Below are 20,452 nucleotides of genomic sequence, written 5' to 3'. Positions count from 1 at the left end.
GGGCTTAAGCATAACAACGATTGTGAAGATGGCCCAAGGACCGGGCAGTGTTTCATTCTATTGTACAAAGGGCCACTATGAGTCAGAACTGACTTAACAGCATCTAACAACAACAACAGGTTATAATTCAGGATCAGGAATGACTCAGGATACAGTTCTTCAGTTAGGACAGCTTCTCAGCCATGCTCACAGGCAGGCCTCTCTCTGGCCTTCAGCTTCTCAGCCCCTTGGCCCCTCATGCCTCTTGGGCTGATCTGGCCTCTGCCCTGTTTGTGCAAGTATTACAAAGCTCTTTAGCTCCACCAGTAAGTGCCCAGAGGCATCCCACCTGCCAGTAAACCTTGGCCCCAAGGCACAAAGCTCTCTACCTCTATAGTTGGGGGAGCCTAGCTCCACCAAATGTCCAGAGGCACTCCACTCTGCTAGCAAGGCTTCTGCCCAAAACTCTCTCACTTAGTGGCTGGGAAGCCCACTGCATTGTCCCCTGCCGATCTCCTGGTTCTGCTCCTGCTGGTTCTCTGCTGCACTTGCTGCCGCTTCTCACTGTCTTGTGCCATGTCTGGTATTACAACTCTCTGTCTCCTGCATCTAGGAGGTTCTCAACGCAGTGACCCTGGGTCCAAAGGGTACACTCTGCTCCAGTTCTTTTTTCTTGGTGGTCGTGAGATCTCCCCTCTGCTCTGGGATTGGCTGTCTTTTAAGCCTACCAGATAGCAAAAATAACCAACTGCCTTGTTAAAGTAACATACACCTTATTTGCATGGTCCCAACCCCAGAAGGGTGCCATGCACCTTATTTTTACTATTAGCAAGCTGTCCAGTCTTCTTGGTTGGCCACAAGCTCCTTATTTGTATAGTCCCACCCAATCATTTGATGGCAGTTATAAGATCATGACTCTAAAAGCCATATAAAGCAATCCATTGCACTGCAGTAGCTTTAAACATTTGTCAATTTTTTACTTTATTTTTCTAGATTTTTAAAATGATTAAAATATTTCACTATTACAAAATGTCTTCAAAACAAACAACAAAAATGAAAATGCCACAAGGGCAGGGTTTTTTTTGTTTGCTTGTTTACTAAAAGTATTCCCAGTGCTTGGAATAGTGACTAGCACACAGTAGGTACTCAATAAATATTTATGGAATGGATGAACTCTTTGTATTTTTACTCAAATTTGTATTTAGCCATTTAAAGGGAAAGGCTCACTTTAAAAGCTCTAAAGAAAAGTATAATGTGTTTTCTCTGCTGAACATTCTATTGGATTTTGCATCTTTGCTTTTATTCCTTTGGATTGTGTAGAGCCATACTTTTTAGCATCACCACAAGACCAGTCACCTTGAAGACTAAGGTGCGCCTGACCCAAGCCATGGTGTTTTCAATTGCCTTATATGCATGCAAAAGCTGGGCAATGAATAAGGAAGGCCCTTTTTTAAGAAGAATTACCGCTTTTAAATTGTGATGTTGGTGAAAAATATTGAATATACCATGGACTGCCAAAAGAATGAACAGATCTGTCTCGGAAGAAGTACAACCAGAATGCTCCTTAGAAGCAAGGATGGCGAGACTAAGTCTCATATATTTTGGACATGTTATCAGGAGGGATCAGTCCCTGGAGAAGAACGTCATGCTTGGTAAAGTAGAGGGCCAGCGAAAAAGAGGAAGACCCTCAACAAGATGGATTGATACAGTGGCTGCAACAATGGGCTCAAGCTCCTTTGCTTCCTTCTGAAATGAAAATCTTTATCAGTGGATTTTGTTTTGTTTTATAATTTACATATTCACATATTGGGTTTCCTTAAATCAAGGCTTTCAACAGTGTCAATCTCACTTTGGAATTTCAGATACAATTTTGGTTATCTCTCTCATTCACTTGCTCTTTTTTTTTTCCCTGCTAAAATATTTCTATTTCCTAAGTCAAGCACAAAAGGACAAATATTGTATGAGACCACCACTGTAAAAACTCATGAAAAGGTTTACACACACACACACACACACACACACACACACAACCTTTGATGGTGACAAGGGAAGGGAGGGGTAGGGATGGAAAAACACTAAATAGACAATAGATAACTGGTAACTTTGGTGAAGGGTAAGACAATACACAATACTGGGGAAGCCCGCACAACTTGTATAAGGCAAGGTCATGGAAGCTCAATAGATACATCCAAACTCCTTGAGGGACCAAATTGCTGGGCTGAGGGCTGTGGGGACCATGGTGTCAGAGAACATCTAGCTCAATTGGCATAACATAGTTTATAAAGAATATGTCCTACATTCTACTATGGTGAGTAGTGTCTGGGGCCTTAAAGCCTATGAGTGGCCACCTAGGATACTCCACTGGTCTCACCCCTTCGAAAGCAAGGAAGGATGAAGAAAACTAAAGACACAAGGGAAAGATTAGTCCAAAGGACTAATGGACGACATCTACCATGGCCTCCACCAGACTGAGTCCAGTAAAGCTAGATGGTACCCAGCTACCACCACTGACTACTCTGACAGGGATCACAATAGAGGGTCCCAGACAGAGCTGGAAAAAAAAATGTAGAACAAAATTCTAACTCAAAGAGAAAGACCAGACTTGCTGGCCTGACAGAGACTGAAAAAACCCTGAGAGTGTGGCCCTGGACACCCTATCAACTCAGTAATGAAGTCACTCCTGAGGTTCACCCTTCAGCCAAAGATGGGACAGGCCCACGGAACAAAGCAAGACTAAAGGGGTACACCAGCCCTGGGGCAAGGACTACGAGGCAGGAGGGGACAGGAAAGCTGGTAATAGGGAACCTAAGATTGGGAAGGGAGAGTGTTGACATGTTGTGTGGTTGTTAGCCAATATCATAAAACAATATGTGTACAGTTTAATGAGAAACTAGTTTGTTCTGTAAACCTTCTTCTAAAGTACAATAAAAAAAATTTATATTTCCTTTCCATCATTTAATAAATAATTCACACTGCTCAAATCTCAATATTCAGGGCAACTGAAAATCCTTGTTAATTTGGGAATGGCACAATAATCAACACTGACAATGCCAAAGCCTTGGGAATGGTTTTTAGTTGCTAAACACATTAAGAAGATTGTATGACTGGGCTGTGTGCAATGCCGTAGAGAAAAGTTCAGACCAATTTCTAGCTCACTTCTTTTTATAAATCTAGGGAAACGGGTATATGAAAACCCTAAAAGGAAAGGGTTGATCTTGGCTTGATATGATTTGCCCAAGCTTGGAATTAATCATAACCTGGCATACAGAAACAAAATGAAGCAAAAGTTCACATGTGTCCCTATTGCTAAGGAAGAACTAGAGTCTTGGTGCAGCAGCTAGATCAGTATTTCCCAATAGATATATTATGATAATCCAGTGGATCTTGGCAATTTACATAATCGGTCTTCCAGTCAATAGTCACATCTGATTTGCCCCATTACCCCCAATCACTTGTGGGTATTTCCCACTTGGCGGCCTCCTCACTCTCTCTGTATAGCAATGTCATTAGCTCCCACTCCCTGCTTAGTGACTTCATTGTCAACATTTAAATATACCAAGTGATCATTAGGCTTACGAGAAAGAAGTGGCCCCTCTTTAGGAACCTAACCAAAAACCCATTGCCATCAAATGTCAATTCTGGCTCGTGGCGATCCCAAGTGTTACAGAGTAGAATGGCTCCATATGGCTTTTTTGGCTGTAATCTTTATAGAAGCAGATTGCCAGACCTTTCTTCCATGGCATGGTTGGGTGGTTTTGAACTTACAGCCTCTAGGTTAGTAATTGAGCATAAACTGTTTGTGTCACCCAGGGACCTTTAGGAACCTAAACTCTTAGTTATAAGCCCATTCATGAGATCATTTCATCATATCGAACTCTCTTCTAAATCCTCAAGATATGAATACTTCTTCATATTAACAAATAGGCTGAGAAAACTTTGCTTAACTCAGTTCAATGATTGAAATCTAGTCTGGATTGTAGAATATTTTCAAAGAAGATATTTTGTCACTTTCAAGCACACAGAGTAAAATAAACTCACTAATGGGGTGTTGCTCATAGGGCTGTATTTAATGGATTATGAAAAATTGGTTTTTAGCTCTTTTTGGATTATATGGAGGCTGATGAAGGTGCCCACAAAATTTCTTCTACTAATTAATCAGCCTATGCTGCCTTTTTGCACTTTTAATTTTCAGAGAAAAGCTTTTACTTGAGATGTTATAAGCCCAGCCTATGAGCAAAATATTTCCAATTCTATATTGTTGTTGTGTGCCATTGAGTCAATTCTGAGTCATAATCACCCTGTAGATGGAATAGAACTGCCCCATACAGTTTCCTAGGCTGTAATCTTTACAGGAGCAGATTGCCAGGTCTTTCTTCCTGTGGAGCTGCTGGTGGGTTTGAACCACTGACTTTTTAGTTAGCAGCTAAGTATTTAACCATTGTGCTACCAGGGCTACCTAATTCCATATTAAAAACCAAACCCATTGCTGTTGAGTCAATTCCAACTTATAGTGACCCTAAAGGACAGAGTGAAACTGCCCTATAGAGTTTCCAAGGAGTGCCTAGGGGATTCGAACTGCCAACCTTTTGGTTTGCAGCCATAACACTTAACCACTACACCACCAGGGCTTCCTATTAGTGGTTACAACTTAATGAGGGTCATCCATTCTTTCTCCACAGAGCATGATGTACAAGGCTTTTTAGAGAAAGCCCAGACAATCAAAATACAGTCCTTATACCAGTGGAGATTAAAGAATGTCAAATCTGGAAGCTGTGTTTTAGAACATATATATAGCATGTCCTCAGTGACTCTGTTGCTGCTACTGACTGACCCCAAATCTCTGCACGTGCTCTGAGAAACCAATATGGAAAGAATTTACAATGACCTTCAGGAGACTACCCTCCCAGACCCCACCTATATAACCTACTTTCACTGTCCCCTCTTCAGAGCGCCTTCCCAATACTTTAGGTTTGATGCTGCCAGATTCAAATCGTATCTACTCCCAATAAATATATTCTGTTACAGTAAAAAAAAAAAAAAGAAGTCGAATAATGAAATATAAGCATTTTTGCTTTGTTCTTTAAGTCTCTTCTCAAGATTGCTGGAATCAAATAGATAAATTGATTCTCCATACTTTCCCTTTTAGTTGTTCAAGTTGGTTTCCCGTGTCTTGGAAAACAAGATGGAGTGGCGGCATTTGAAGTGAATGTGATTGTAATGAATTCTGAAGGCAACACCATCCTCCAAACACCTCAAAATGCTATCTTCTTTAAAACGTGTCAACAAGGTAATTGTTGATGGTGGTCCAAGAGAAGGCTCGTGAGCCCTTCAGGTGTGATTTGGGCAAAGGTGACCTTGGATGTTCTGTATATCACACATTGGTCCTAGTTTTCAGATAGCCCAGGCAACTATGGTACCTACTTATTTTCCCTAGTGTTTTATTTTTAAGTTACCTACAATCTATGAATCAAATCAATCAAAAGGAATGGTATCCTCTTGCCTTTCTTATTTATAGACTCTCAGGTAACATTCTCCCAGAACAGTGACTGATACATAGTAAGAACTCAATACATCTTTGTTGAATAACATTACCCAGTCCTTTCTATCAATCTACACTAAATGAAATGCTATGTTTCTCAATCAAACCTATGATTCTTGCTGACTTAATAATAGCTAAGACAATTGAGCATTAGCTTTGTACTAGACACCATCAAACATTCTTTACGTGCATTATCTCATTTAACCTTCCAGCAATCCTATGAGTTATGTACTAGTATTAACAACTCCAGTTTACAGGTGAAGTGAAATCACTTGTCTGAGGTCACACAGCTGGTAAGTGGGGAAGCTGAGATTTGAACCAGGTCAATCCAACTCCAAAATATAGTCTCTTGGCTATTAAATTATACTGTTCCCCATCATCCAATAAAAAAAATTGTAAGAATTTAGAGGTTCCTTTTTTTTTTTTGGTGTGAATCCTGACTCATTAACACAAACATTACTATTCTGAAAAGGATTTAAAGTTTGAATCTCTAGCCGATAAAGCAAATGAATATAACCAAACAATCTTCTCCACCTCCCTCCTTAAAAAAAAATAATAATAAAAACAGCAATGAACTAAGATTAGAATCCTTCAAACTCCCAGGGACTTAAAACCCTTGACGTTGCATCATATCATTCATGAAGGCATGAAAATAATATGCTGGTAACTAAAAAGAGCCCTGTTACCAGAGTCACAAGCTACTTGCATGAGCACTGTTGTTGGCGAATGTTACTAGTAAACTCAAAGGGATGGAAAGGCCAAACAAAGGCACCTCTAGGGTCAATCTACAGTAACCAATTGCCATTGAGTGGATTTCGACTCATGGCAACCCCGTGTGTGTCCGATTAGAAGTGTGCTCCATAGGATTTTCAACGGTTGATTTTTTTATAAGTAGGTTGCCAGGCCTTTCTTTGGAGGTACCTCTGGGTGGACTTGACCCTCCAGCCTTTTGGTTAAGCAGTCAAGTGTGTTAACCATTTGTAACACCCAGGGACTCTTGAGGTGAATCAAGTAAGATTTAATTAACCCAAAGGATACCAAAGGCAGTCAACTCAGTCAGGAAACACAACTGGGTGATCAGCAGTATTCCCCCGGACAGGGAGAGATGCAAATTTTCAGACCCCAGGATCCTCACCACTGTTCATATGGTGACGGATGATAAATCTGAGTGAGGATCATATCAGACCTTCTAGAAGGTCAACCCTATCTTTCTGGACCTGGCCTTGAACACATAGCTGGAAGGGACTTTTGCATGTACATTGTTGGGATATTGCTGGACATTGTTGGGAATTACTTCATCAGGTTCCTTTCATCACTCTTAGGCTTATACAATGTGACTTATGACTATGGTAGGATACAATATTTATACTCAGGCATCAAGAAAGTTCTCATTCATTACCTTCAGCCTCCCCACAAAGCCTGGTCCGAATACGCTTATGATCTAAGCACTATAGAGCTAGAAGAATCTATTTCTCAGACACGTAGGTATATAGGCAGGGTCATAGGCACAGGTCCTTAGATCACATATAAAGCCCATTCTACAGATTCTGTATAAAATACATATTTTATGGGAAGAAAGTAGGGCAATGTCAGTGTCAGAGCTCCAAAACAATCTCTAAATTTATATTTCGATGTTATGACAAGAAGTATAAATCCCACCAAGTATACTGAGATTAGAGGCACTCATATAGAGTGTTAGATTAGAGGCACCAAAACAGCTTTGCTAAAGGTGAGGAAATGGAAAGTGGAACTTCTAAATCCTAGAAGAAGGATTGCCCCTGGACAATAGTGTGCATGGGATTAGCTTTTCTAGAAGTTTTAGAAATCACTTCCTACAAAGAAAATATACCAATGAAAGTCCATTAATTCACTTTACATCACCAGAAAGCAACCAATCTAAAAGTTAATCCACCCAATAAACATCTGTTGTGTACCTCACACATACCTGGAACAGTGCAGGTTGGTTCTATATGCCCTTTTCAATTTCATGTTGGCTGTAATTCACTTAACATGAATATATTTGCATATTTATTTAATTAATATCTGCCTCCTCCAGGAAAGCTGCTCATGAGCTCCATGAGGACAGAGATTGTGTCTCTTTCTATTGCTCATCCAAGACCTAGAACTGTGCCCCACAAATGGTGGGCATCGATACACATTTGTCATGTATGAATAAACAGCAGAGACTCAAGAACCGTGTACAAAAGAGAACCAGGGGTGCTGGGTACAACCACAGAATAAGTAAAGTTGAAGGACCATGGTTCAACTCTCTGCTGCCCCCTGGAGTAGAGATTTTTAGTTCTCTAGAGTTTCTACAAACTGCTTCTACTTCCTCTTATTTTTTTCTGCTTAGTTCATTTCTTCCACTCACCACCCATATTGTGGAGGTTGATATCTACATATTATACATATTTTATATTCATATATATGAATATAAGTATATGCTTCAAATTTTTTGTATAATTGTAGCCACACCGATGGGAAGATGGGTGGTAAATACAGGGTTCAATAACTGTGTAAGACAGACTTTTGCTGACTTAGCCCCCACTTGCGATTTTAAGAATGCTAATACCCCTCCAAACTGGCCTGGCTCCTTAGTCTGTCCTTATCCCCCCACCAAACACCATTTTGCGGAGTCTCCAGGTATCTTATGGTTATGAATCTCCACCCTTTTCTTGCTCTGGCTCTTCGTGGCAAGGTTACCAGTCATTACCAGCAACTGGCACCTGGCAAAGGGGACACATCTATTCCCATTGCCAAAAGCTTGGTGCTGCTGACTCCACAGAGGACAGGATGCCACCATCACACCACTGGTCCCTGCCGGGCAACGGCATCAGCACCTCGCCACCAGGCCTTAGATGCCGTTTAAACATGAAGGCCTTGTTTTTTTTCCATCCCCATACAAGCTTCTCCAGCACAGAATTTAAGCTCTGGAGTCTTTCAGTGCTCTAGAGATGTCCCAAAAAATCATGCCACCCTCAGAAAATGAATATTGAGGACAATATTATTTGTTCTGTTACAGTGTGAATTTACGGAGGTATGGTAAATTGATTAAAAAAAAAAAAATTGGAGTAAAAGCAGAATAAAATCTGCTTTGCCTTTTTAAAAGCAGCCCTTGTGGGGCAGTGGTTGAAGTGCTTGGCTGCTAACCAAGTTGGTGGTTCAAACCTACCAGCCACTCTGCAGGAGAAAGATAAGGCAATCTGCTTCTGTAAAGATTTTCAGCCTTGGAAATCCTATGGGGCAGTTCTACTCTGTCCTGTGGGGTCACCTTGAGTCAGAATTGATTCGACAGCAGTGAATTTGGTTTGGTTTTGGTTTCCTTCTTAAACGAGCCCCCTATTGTTGGATGTTGGATTGAGGGAAGCAAAATCTTACTTTGAACATTTAGTGGAGTACAAGGAGTATACAACAACAAACAACAACTCATTGCCATCTAGTTGATTCCAACCCAAAGCAACCCTATGGTGCAGAGTAGAACTGTTCCATAGAGTTTTGAAGGCTGTAAATCTTTATGAAAGCAGACTGCCACATTTTTCTCCCAAGGAGTGTCTGGTGGGTCGGAACCCTTGACCTTTAGGTTAGCAGTCAAAATGCTTAACGACTGTGCCACCAGGGTTCCTCTACAAGTAGTACAGAGAGGATGAAATGAGTGCTCAACAGAGAAAGGTAGAGGTATCCACATTAAATAAATTACGTAATTGGTGTACTGGAGAAAGAATGACCTCTTCACGTTGGCTGTAATTCATCCAATATGACTCAAAACTTGTTCATATAAGTCCTGTTTCTCTGTGGTGAAGCTGAATGCCCAGGAGGATGCCGAAATGGAGGCTTTTGTAATGAAAGACGTGTCTGCCAGTGTCCTGATGGATTCTACGGACCTCACTGCGAGAAAGGTAAAGTACAGAGATGGACTTCCCTTGGTTCCTTCCTAATGAGTGTGGGGGCTGCACAGCTGCTTGTAAAATGGAGCCCACACATGTATTTTAAACATAGTCCCAGAGATTATATTTCTGGTCACATTACGATAGTGAAATTTTTAAAAAGGCTCAGAAGTGGTTTTCTGTATCATCTAATACGGGGCAAAGGACAAGAGCTTTGGTACAATGTCTGCACTCTTTAGGGCCTCTTTCCCCTACCCCCAAGTTCACTAGCATGCAGACTGTACTTAGGTGTAATCTTATGAAAGTTTGGAAGTTTTACCCTCCACTTAAGTTGGAGCTAAAATTTTTACTAACTAAAGTTTAAAACAGGAAACCCTGGTGACAGAGTGGTTAAGTGCTACGGCTGCTAACCAAAAGGTTGGCAGTTCAGATCTGCCAGGTGCTCCTTGGAAACTCTATAGGGTAGCTCTACTTTGTCCTATAGGGTCGCTATGAGTTGGAATTGACTTGACGGCAGTGGGTTTGGGTTTATTTATTTTTTTTTTGGTTAAAGTTTAAAACTAACTTTAAAAAAGCCAGCATTATCATTCATTTGAAATGATATTTTCTACCCTGGTGGTGTACCAGTTAAGAGTTCAGCTGCTAACCAAAATGTCGGCAGTTTGAATCCACGAGCTGCTCCTTGGAAACCCTATGGGGCAGTTTTACTCTGTCCTATAGGGTCGCTATGAGTCGGAGTTGACTCGACAGCAATGGGTTTGGTTTTTAGTAAAAAGTAGCTTGATTCACAATTATCTAATCTAACTGAGTTATGAAGTATGCAGCAAAGAGAACAGTGAAAATCATTTGTATAGTAAGTACCTCCATTTCAGGGAAATTACTTTTAAGAGAGTTCTATGAACAAAAGAGACAGGAAGGTGAACACTAGTCATCAGATACTTAAATACGAAGAGCTTATTTGGCCAGAGAAAGTAAATTACTTTTCATCCTAAAGAAATACCTTCTTATTTGCAATTATTTTAGAATAGGAAGATCAAGGACAGAATGAGCAGAGAGAAAATATTTACAGTTTTCTGAAGCCCACATTTTAGTCAAAATAATGACTCTGGACAAAAGTTAATCAGGCATTCAAATGAAGCAATTCAAGAGTTCTTCTCTATGAAATTAGCTGGGGTGGAGGTAAAAAACGCTCTGATCTATACCACAAAAAATAATGTTTAATAAAGAAAACTTGGATCCAAAGAGTGACCGTTTGAGAGTCAACCAGAAGACTTGAAAATGCAGACCTGTTGTATTATTGACATTTCCAAAATGCTCGCAGTCTAAATCCTGTTTGGCCTTAATCAAGGTTCTTTCTCCCTGTTAGCCCTTTGCACACCATGGTGTATGAATGGCGGACTTTGTGTTACTCCTGGTTTCTGCATCTGCCCACCTGGATTCTATGGACTCAATTGTGATAAAGGTAACAGTTTCTTTCCTTCCTTCTTTCATTCCCTGCTCCCTCCTTCCCTTCTTTCTTTTTTTAAACTTTTGATTAAAATAAGTATAATATATCATCACTCATCATAGTAGCTCTATAAATAAGGTATATCGCTTTGGGTATAGCTGGCTGCTACAATAACTAAGACCTCTAATTTTAGTGTAGCTTAGCACAGTTTTTTTTTTTTTTTTTTTAGCACAGTAGAAGTTTATTTTCACTCACGAAATGCTCCAGTGCAGGTATATCTGGTCAGTAGGCAGCTCTTCCCCACGCAGCGACTCAGGGGCCCGGGTGCTTTCTATCTGTGATCCTGCCTAGAGGTTTGGTGCCCTCTGGATCCAGCCAATGAGCAGAGGAAGAGGGATTAGAGTAGGCACTCCTTTAAAAAAAAGCCCTGGTTCAGAAGTGACCCACAAAACTTCCACACCTACTTCATCGGCAGGAATTAGCCTCATGGTCCTACTCGGGTGCAGGTGTGAGAAATGCTGTTCCTGACCAGAAATTGCACACCCCTCCCCCTGCCCCCCAATGACAATGCACATTTTGGAAGGAGAACATGGATATTTGTGAACAATTAGCTGTCTTTGCCACTTGGGTTTTTGTATATCCTGAATTAGGTTTATGCGTGAGGATCTAAAACTGAGAAATTAAGCAACCTGTTCCAAATTGTCTGACCTAGAAGTTCACTGACTCTAATTCAAAGCTCTGCTTACAAATCACACCCCTGAGAGACTTGATGCCTCCTTCTTAGCATCGCAGCATCACAGGCCAGCTTTTACTCTCAGGAAGTGCATTCAGACCTGGCCTAGGATGTTGCTGAATGAGTCATACTCTTTCTAAGATACCTATCTATTTTGCCCACTTCACATCTATTAAGTGGAAAGAATTTAAAGAATATCCTGCCAATTGTAAGCTCTTAATGAAGTTATCCTGGTGTCAAAAACGCTAATTGCATGAAGACAGCATTGTATTTTTAAATAAATGTATGCCTTGAAATAAAATGGCTAATGTTATTTTTGAGAAATGTCTATCTAGTGGTAACACAGCACCAATTAACATGGCAGTTAGAAGCTTTTTAAAAAAGAAAAGTAAAAAGCCCTTAGTATGAGTCGGAATAATAATTTATGATAGTCTGCTATTTTATAGTATACAAAATGCTTTCATACATTTATCTGGTTTTACCCTCAACAACATTTTGGAATGTGTAAAGTATTACCCTCTCACTCCCAGATAAGTAAAATGAGGTTTATTTTATACGGCTTGAGTACATAAATCCGTTGCCGTCAACTCATGGTGACACCGTAAGACAGAGTAGAAGTGCTCCCATAGGGTTTCAAGGCTGTAATCTTTATGGAAGGGAGCCCTGTGGTGCAGTGGATAACCGCTCAGCTGCTAACTGAAAGGTCAGTGGTTCAAACCTACCAGCTGTTCCGTGGGAGAAAGGTGTGGCAGTCTGCTCCCATAAAAATTACAGCCTTGGTAACCCAGTGGGGCAGTTCTTCTCTGTCCTTATAGGGTCTTTATGAGTCAGAATCTACTCCACGGCAACGGGTTTGGTTAATCTTCACAGAAGCAGACTGCTACATCTTCCTCCCACAGAGTGGCTGGTGGGTTTGAACCACCGACCTTCTAGTTAGCAGCTGAGTGCTTAGCCACTGCACCACCAGGGCTCCAGAGTTTAAGTAGCTTGACCCAAATTCACATCTTCCACTTACCACGTTGCCTGACTCAGCAACCTGATTCAGGTCCTGCTTTCTCCATGAATGGCTCTGGATCTGGGCATGTAAATCAATCTCTCTCTGGGCAATGTTTGCCCATCTCTAACCTTGGAATTAAGCCATCAAGCTTATTAAGCTAATTGAGCTCAATTACCTCATTGAGAAAATATGTGAAAGCATCTCTACACTTTAAAAATAAAAAGTGATCTTTTAAAAACTACAGCATTGGATTTAAAACAAGTTTAAAATTTTTTATTCATAAACATGAAGCACTAAAGACAATGATAATAATTAACAGCCTGTGAGCTAATGCCTTATTTGAAACTTCTTTGTGTTTATCGAAATTTGTTTCAAAATTAGGAATTTGTTGAAGCAGAATTAAACTCATATTACCTGTAAACTATTAATACATAGAATAAAACCTTCAGGGATTTAGATGAGGAATGCATGTATTTATAAGTTTAAAGAGACCACTTATGAGGCCAGCTTACATAAATGTAGCTACTATTGGTTTGGTTTGCACAAAAGAGTTTCAATTGGGATTTTTCTAATGCTCTGGTGCCACAAACACTGTACACTCATTGCTGAAAAAATATGCCTATTTATATTTCAGTGCTTTCAACATTTTGGAATTCTTTATCTTTTACATGAAAGACTTTCCTACTTGTTACAATTCAGTCTTATTTTTTTTTAATTCTTTCATAAAGTTGGCTGAAGTTCCACTTGGTCTCACTGGAGATTTGGGAATATTTAAAAAATAATGTTCTTCACTACCTCAATAAAAAGGTGCTTTTTTCATCCAGTAGGGAGTGTGGACCTTCTGAAAAATGACTTAATTACTGGCATGGAGTTGGGCCTCAGCACTACATATTTGAAGAAATATTAAAGGATAAATTTCACTGACTCTTGGGGCATCTGTCAGAAACAACTTTAGGACTTGAATAGTTAAGAATTGGCCTAACACATACTTTTAGCCCCAGTGAAATTTACTTAGTGTTTCTGGCTCATTTTCCTAGTCAAGAATCATTGCACAAGAGAAACGTAGAGAAGCTTGGGCAGGACGGTAGAATGTTATACAGGTACTAAGAGTGTGTGGCCAAATTATAAAACTAGCTTTGTCAAATTCTGTAACTTTCAATTAAGCTACCAGGTTCAGTCCATTCAGTAAAGGAAGGCATACATAGGGCCTAGGCCAAGCAGACACTGATCTTGATGTATTTTCTTCTCGTATTATCCCCAGTAGAAACAGGGGCAAGTGGGGAGACAGGACACACAAAAACAGCTGCCCAGTCCTAGCAGCAAGGAGCAAAGAGGAAGCCCAGAAAGCTGGTTCCCCTACACCCTATACTCAAATGCAGCTGCTTCCTGCTACATCAAGAGACTTAATTTTGCCAGGACAACTACAGCATCTCCTTAAGTTGGGAAATATTTAGGATTTTAAACACAAACCTTATTGTTTAAGAAGCATGAGATGGGTAGAACTTTTTACTTGGACTTTTTTTTTTTTTACAAAGAAAACTGCCCTTATAATTTTTGGATTTCCTTTCTGATTTTCCTACCAGAAGCTTACTTTAGCTCTTGTTCATCTATAGCCAACTTTGGTCTGTTTTATATGTAACAAGAACAAATAGGCCATATAAGTGGAATTGCTGAAAGTCCAAGCTCTAATTTTAAACTCCTGACAGAATGATCCAGATTGTCTATTTTTAGATATTAGTTCCTTCCCAGGCCTCATTTCTCTGCCCTCCGTCTTCTATGTACCAGTGAGCAGTGAAATTCCAGAAATTGAGACAGAAGGAAAGAAAAGGGTTTAGGATGAATTACAAACCGTTTGATTATTACCTGAATAATCTAGTTACGTTTGCAGCTGTTTCTTCTTATTTTGAGTTGTGCCACATCAGCAAATGAAGGTCTCGAAAGCTTTACTCCATCTGCATCATTAAGGTTGACTCTACTTTGAGGAGGCAGCTCTTCCCTAGTCGTATTTTGAGTGCCTTCCAACCTAAGGGGCTCATTTTCCAACACTGCATCAGACAATGTTCCGCTGTTATTCGTAAGGTTTTCACCGGCCTTTTTCTTTTTCAGAAATAGACCTCCTGGTCCTTCTTTCTAGTCTGTCTTAGTCTGGAAGCTCAGCTGAAACCTGTCCACCATGGGTGACCCTGCTGCTATTCAAAATACCGGTGGTATAGCTTCCAGCATCACAGCAACATGAAAGCCACCACAGTATGACACTGACAGATGAGTAGATTTGATTAATTGAACATTAATGACCCAAGAATGATATGACTCACTGAACACTAATGACTGTAGACAAGATGAGTTTTGGGATGACATCAAGGACATCATACATTAAGAAAGCAAGAGGTCATTAAAAAGACAGAAAAGAAATGGATGTCAGAGAGACTCTGAAACTTGCTCTTGGACATAGAGTAGCTAAAGTGAATGGAAGAAGTGATGAAGTAAAAGAATTGAACAGAAGATTTCAAAGGGTGGCTTGAGAGGACAAAGTAAAGTATTATAATGAAATGTGAAAAGGCCTGGAGTTACAAAACCAAAAGGAAAGAGAACACACTTAGCATTTTTCAAGCTGGAAAGAACCAAAGAAAAATTCAAGCCTCAAGTTGTAATACTGAGTGACTCTATCCAGAAAATATTGAAGAATGTAGGAAGCATCAAAAGAAGATGGAAGGAATACACAGAGTCACGGTACCAAAAAGAATTGATCGATATTCAGCCATTCAGGAGCAGGTAGCATATGATCAAGAAGAAAGTCCAAGCTGCACTGAAGACATTGGTGAGAAACAAGGCTCCTAGAATTGATGTAATACCAACTGAGATGTTTCAAAAAATGAATGCAGTACTGGAGGTGCTCAGTCATCTATGCCAAGAAATTTGGTAGACAGCTGGTAGGCAGCTACCAGGTCAACCCCTGGAAGAGATCTATGTTTGTGCCCATTCCAAAAGTGATACAACAAAAAAAGAATGTGGAAATTATTAACAGTATCATTAATATCACACACAAGTAAAATCTTGCTAAAGATAATTCAAAAGCGGTTGCAGCAGCACATTGACAGGGAACTGCCAGAGGTTCAGGCCAGTTTCAGAAGAAGATGTGGGATGAGGATATTGTTGATATACAATGGATCTTGGCTAAAAGCAGAGAATACCAGAAAGATGTTTACTTGTGTTTTATTGACTATGCAAAGGCATTCAACTGTGCAGATCATAACAAATTATGGATAACATTGTGAAGAATGGGAATTGCAGAACACTTTTTTTTTTAATAGTGTTCACACAGAACCTGTACCTAGACCAAGAGGCAGTTGTTTGAACAGAATAAGGGGATACTATGTGGTTTAAAATCAGAAAAGGTGTGCATCGGGGCTGTATCCTTTCACCATACTTATTCAATCTATGCTGAACAAATAATCCAAGAAGCTGGACTACGTGAAGAAGAATGCAACATCAGGACTGGAGGAAGACTCATGAACAACTTGCGTTATGCAGATGACACAACCTTGCTTGCTGAAAGTGAAGAGGACTCAAAGCATTTACTGATGAAGAGCAAATGCTACAGCTTTCAGTATGGATTACACCTCAACATAAAGAAAACAAAAATCCTCACAACTGGACCAATAAGCAACATCATGATAAATGGAGAAAAGATTGATGTTGTCAAGGATTTCATTCTACTTGGATCCACAATCAATGCCCATGGAAGCAGCAGTCAAGAAATCAAAGGACATATTGCACTGGGAAAATCTGCTGCAAAAGACCTCTTTAAAGAGTTAAAAAGCAAATACCTCACTTTGAGGACTAAGGTGCATCTTACCCAAGCCATGGTATTTTCGATCACCTCACACGCATATGAAAGCTAGATAATGAATAAGGAAGACCAAAAAAGAATGGATACCTTTGAGTTATGGTGTTGGTAAAGAATACTGAATATACCATAGACTGTCAGAAGAATAAATAAATCTGTCTTGGAAGAAGTATAGCCAGAATGCTCCTTTAAAGTGAGAATGGCGAGAATTCATCTCATATGTTTTGGACATGGTATCAGAAGGGACCAGTTCCTGGAGAAGGACATCATGCTTGGTACAAAAAAAAAAAAAAAGGTACAGGGTCAGCAAAAGATAGGAAGGCCCTCAAAGAGATGGATTGACACAGTGGCTGCAACAATGGGCTCAAAAATAGCAATGATTGTGATGATGGCACAAGACTGGGCAGTGTTTTGGTCTCTTATACATAGGGTCACTGTGTGTCAGAACCAACTGGATGGCACATAACAACAACACCCTAGTTAATTGACTCTGGTTCATGCAGGTGCCCTGGTGGCACAGTGGTTAAGTGCTGTGCTGCTAACTGAAAGGTTGATGGTTCAAACCCATAAGCCACTCAGCGGGAGGAAGATGTGGCAGTCTGCTTTCATAAACATCACAACCTTGGAAACCCTGTAGGGCAGTTCTGCTCTGTAGTCTAGGGTCGCTATGAGTTGGAGTCAACTCAATAACAATGGATTTGGGTTGGGCTTTGATTCATGCAGCGTCACTTCTCCAGTGTCTTAGGAGGGACCACGGTCTCTCCTTTCCTAAACACAGTTACTTCTTCTTCCAAACATGGTAAAAGTCTGTTTTGTTTTGTTTTAATTTCTTATTAGGTAAGATGAATCTCTGCTCACCTTATTCTGAAAAAAAGTCCATCTTAATCTCCTTTGTCATATCCTGGAATTTATGACTTCTCTCCCTTTTTAGCTATTTCAAAGTATGTTTTCTCCCTTTTGCTTTACCTTCATCCTCCAACCTGACATTTACAAAAGTATTTTATTGGGTTTATAGCATTCTTCTTTTGAGGGCATAGGTATTTAAAAGAAAATATGAAAGATAATTGTTTTTCACACTCTGCTTCTTTTCACTAAGATGTAAACCCCTAGGAACGAGGCTCACATAGTATGTGTACTATCCTGTGTAGAACAATCAGGTTCTGGGAATCTGCAAATGGTCAAGCAGTTCGTTACAATTTTTATATCAGGGAAGCAGCTTACTTCATTAAGGAAGTAGGAAAGTAACAGATGTCTAAGTATCATCTCACCTTAAGTGAAGTCTTTGTTAGAATTAACCTACTGTTATTCGTTCTAACAGCAAACTGTTCAACCACCTGCTTTAATGGAGGCACCTGTTTCTACCCTGGAAAGTGTATTTGCCCTCCAGGACTAGAGGGAGAACAGTGTGAAATAAGTGAGTATTGGCCTTCTGCGTTCTCCTCGTTTCATGGCACCATGATTTTGGGGGGTTGTAAGGAAACCCTGGTGGCGTAGTGGTTAAGTGCTACGGCTGCTAACCAAGAGGTCAGCAGTTCAAATTCGCCAGGCGTTCCTTGGAAACTCTATGGGGCAGTTCTACTCTGTCCTATAAGGTCGCTATGAGTCGGAATCGACTCGACGGAAGTGGGTTTGGTTTGTTTGTTTTATAGAGGCTTAGAAACTTCATCTTGTTGTTGTTAGTTGTCATTGAGATGATTCCAACATATGGCAACCCCATGTGTTGCAGAGTAGAACTGTGCTCCACAGGATTTTTAAGGGCGTGACCTTTCAGAAGCAGATTACCAGATATGTCTTTCGAGGAGCCTCTGGGTGGGCTTGACCAACCAACCTTTAGGCTAGTAATCGAGCACTTAGCTGTTTGTGCCTAGAAACTTCATCTAACCCCTTTAATATTATCAGTGAGGAATCTGAAGCCCAGGAAGAATGAGTAAGTCTGAAGTCTTAAACCAGTGGCTTCTTTTTGCTAGATTCAGCCATCACTCACTTCGGCTAAGGGTGGGAAAAAGAAAGATCTTGCTCACCTCAAAGGGCCCAGAGCAGATGCTCTCTGACTCAGTCAGGGACGGATTGCCAAAAAACAAAGTACGCATGGGCTTACTTGTGTTTACTTACTAATCTGTAGTGCACAATTTTACAAGAGTTTCACTGCACCTTTAAGCCTGTGTGTACCTCGCTCACTGGTTAAAATCGGCCTCCAGGCTCAGCCATGTCTGAGTTTGAATTATTCAGCATGGTGTCGTGTTTTTTGTTAGTGATTTTTGTTCCCCTCTCACTATTCAGAGCCGATGGTTTCAGCCCGAGAAATGTAGATGAAAGCTTTGAATAGTTGGGATTTGTTTATCTACCTGCAGACACAGAGAGTTTTTCCCTACCCTTGATTGCCAGATATTCTATATTAGACTAACAACCATCTACAAGAACAGGATAGACCCAAAAAAAGACAGAAAGAAAGGGAATTCGTTGGCAGCAATAAAAAAGAATGAACTTCTAGCACACATATGTAACACCATGAATCAATCTCATAGGCATTATGTTGAATGAAAGGAGCCAGGCACAAAAGAGTACATACATACGAAGTTCAAGCGCAAGCAAAACTAAGGGTTGATGGTAGAAATCAAAATAGTGGTTGGGGGCACGAAGGAGCTTTACAGAATGCCAAAAATGTTCTTTATCTGGATTGGAGAAGTGTTACATGAGTGTTTACTTATGTAAAAAAAAAACAAACAATTACCTGTAAACTTAAGATCACTACACTTTATGCCTTCTCTGTATGTACATCAAAAGAGCCTGGTGGCACAATATTTAAGCACTCTGCTGCTATCTGAAAAGTCAGCTGTTCAAACTCACCAGCAACTCTGCGTGAGGAAGACCTGGTGATCTGCTCGGGTAAAGATTTCAACCTTGGAAACCCTATGGGGCAGTTCTACTCAGTCTTATAGGGTCACTATCAGTTGGAATCAACTCTACAACACACAACAACAACATGTGTATATCATGCTTCAATAAAAATAAAATAAAATTTTAAGGGTGGAATATGGTGAATAATCAATGTTTTGGGAATCAGCATCCCAAACAACTTGTCCTGGTTCTTCCATCTACAAGCAGTGTAACCCTCAGCAAGTCAGTTAACCTGTTAAACTCAGAAATGAGCCAGCCCCATCTGAGACTGGTTTATGACCCAGAAGACAGGACAAAGGCCCCTGCCCAAGACAGAGCAGAGGAACACGAGACACCTGCTGACGGTGCTGTGTCTCTGCCTTCTGGACGTGTGGAAAGGGAAACCTGGTCAATCTTCTCATTTCCGGCTGCATTTTATCCACTAAAACACCATTGTGTTTGGTACAACCATCATTTCTGAAGTTGTAGTGGGGTCAAAATTGAACAATTCTGACTTCCTATTTTAACTTTCAGCCTCTAATTTATTTGTGGGTTGTGTACTTTTTAATGAGTAGTAGATGTAGTAACTATATTTTATAGAGTTCAAATGAAACACCTCTGAAGTTTCCATAGAACATGTAGTTAATCATTAGGATGTGCTTTCTATTCTCATTAATTACCCTTGCCTGATAAAGATACCTCTGAACTAACTTCCCTCAGTTTTCTCCCCATACTTACTCTCAGACTTTGCATATTGAGTTGGCTCATGTTAATGAATCTTTGTTCCTGGGCTCATTTCTCTTCCTATGAATATGCTCTTTCATGTCCTTAGGTTTTATGAATTTTCTGTGGGCAAACACAATTTTGGCAGACCCCAAAACGTGGGTCTTTGAAGGCTGTTGACTGGCCCTGCCACATGTTGTATCTCAAATCATTTTAGGAAATTTCCTGTTTCTATTACAGGAAGCACATTACCAGGAAAATATGGAAATGGGTCTTGAGTTGAAAAAAATGCCTCTACTTTTCCCACCATAGACAAAAAGGAGAAATATGTGTTTTTAAAACTTGAGGTGTAATTCACATACCACAAAATTCACCATTTTAAAGTGTACCATTCAGCATATTCACAAAATTGTGAAGCCATCACCA

At 40.2% G+C, this 20,452-nt stretch overlaps 1 protein-coding gene across 1 annotated transcript in view; it reads left to right on the top strand.

Annotated features, from left to right (window-relative positions):
* Positions 1-20,452, top strand: part of WIF1 (WNT inhibitory factor 1) — an 83,974-nt gene that overhangs the window by 51,890 nt on the left and 11,632 nt on the right. Inside the window, exons 4-7 of the mRNA XM_049883783.1 lie at positions 5,126-5,266; positions 9,319-9,414; positions 10,769-10,864; positions 17,745-17,840. Of these exons, the coding sequence (XP_049739740.1) occupies positions 5,126-5,266; positions 9,319-9,414; positions 10,769-10,864; positions 17,745-17,840 (429 nt within the window). The remainder of the gene's footprint in view (positions 1-5,125; positions 5,267-9,318; positions 9,415-10,768; positions 10,865-17,744; positions 17,841-20,452) is intronic.

The sequence above is a fragment of the Elephas maximus genome, chromosome 4 (genome assembly GCF_024166365.1).
Source record: "Elephas maximus indicus isolate mEleMax1 chromosome 4, mEleMax1 primary haplotype, whole genome shotgun sequence".
Classification (NCBI taxonomy): Eukaryota; Metazoa; Chordata; class Mammalia; order Proboscidea; family Elephantidae; genus Elephas; species Elephas maximus.
This window is presented reverse-complemented; position numbering and strand designations above follow the sequence as displayed.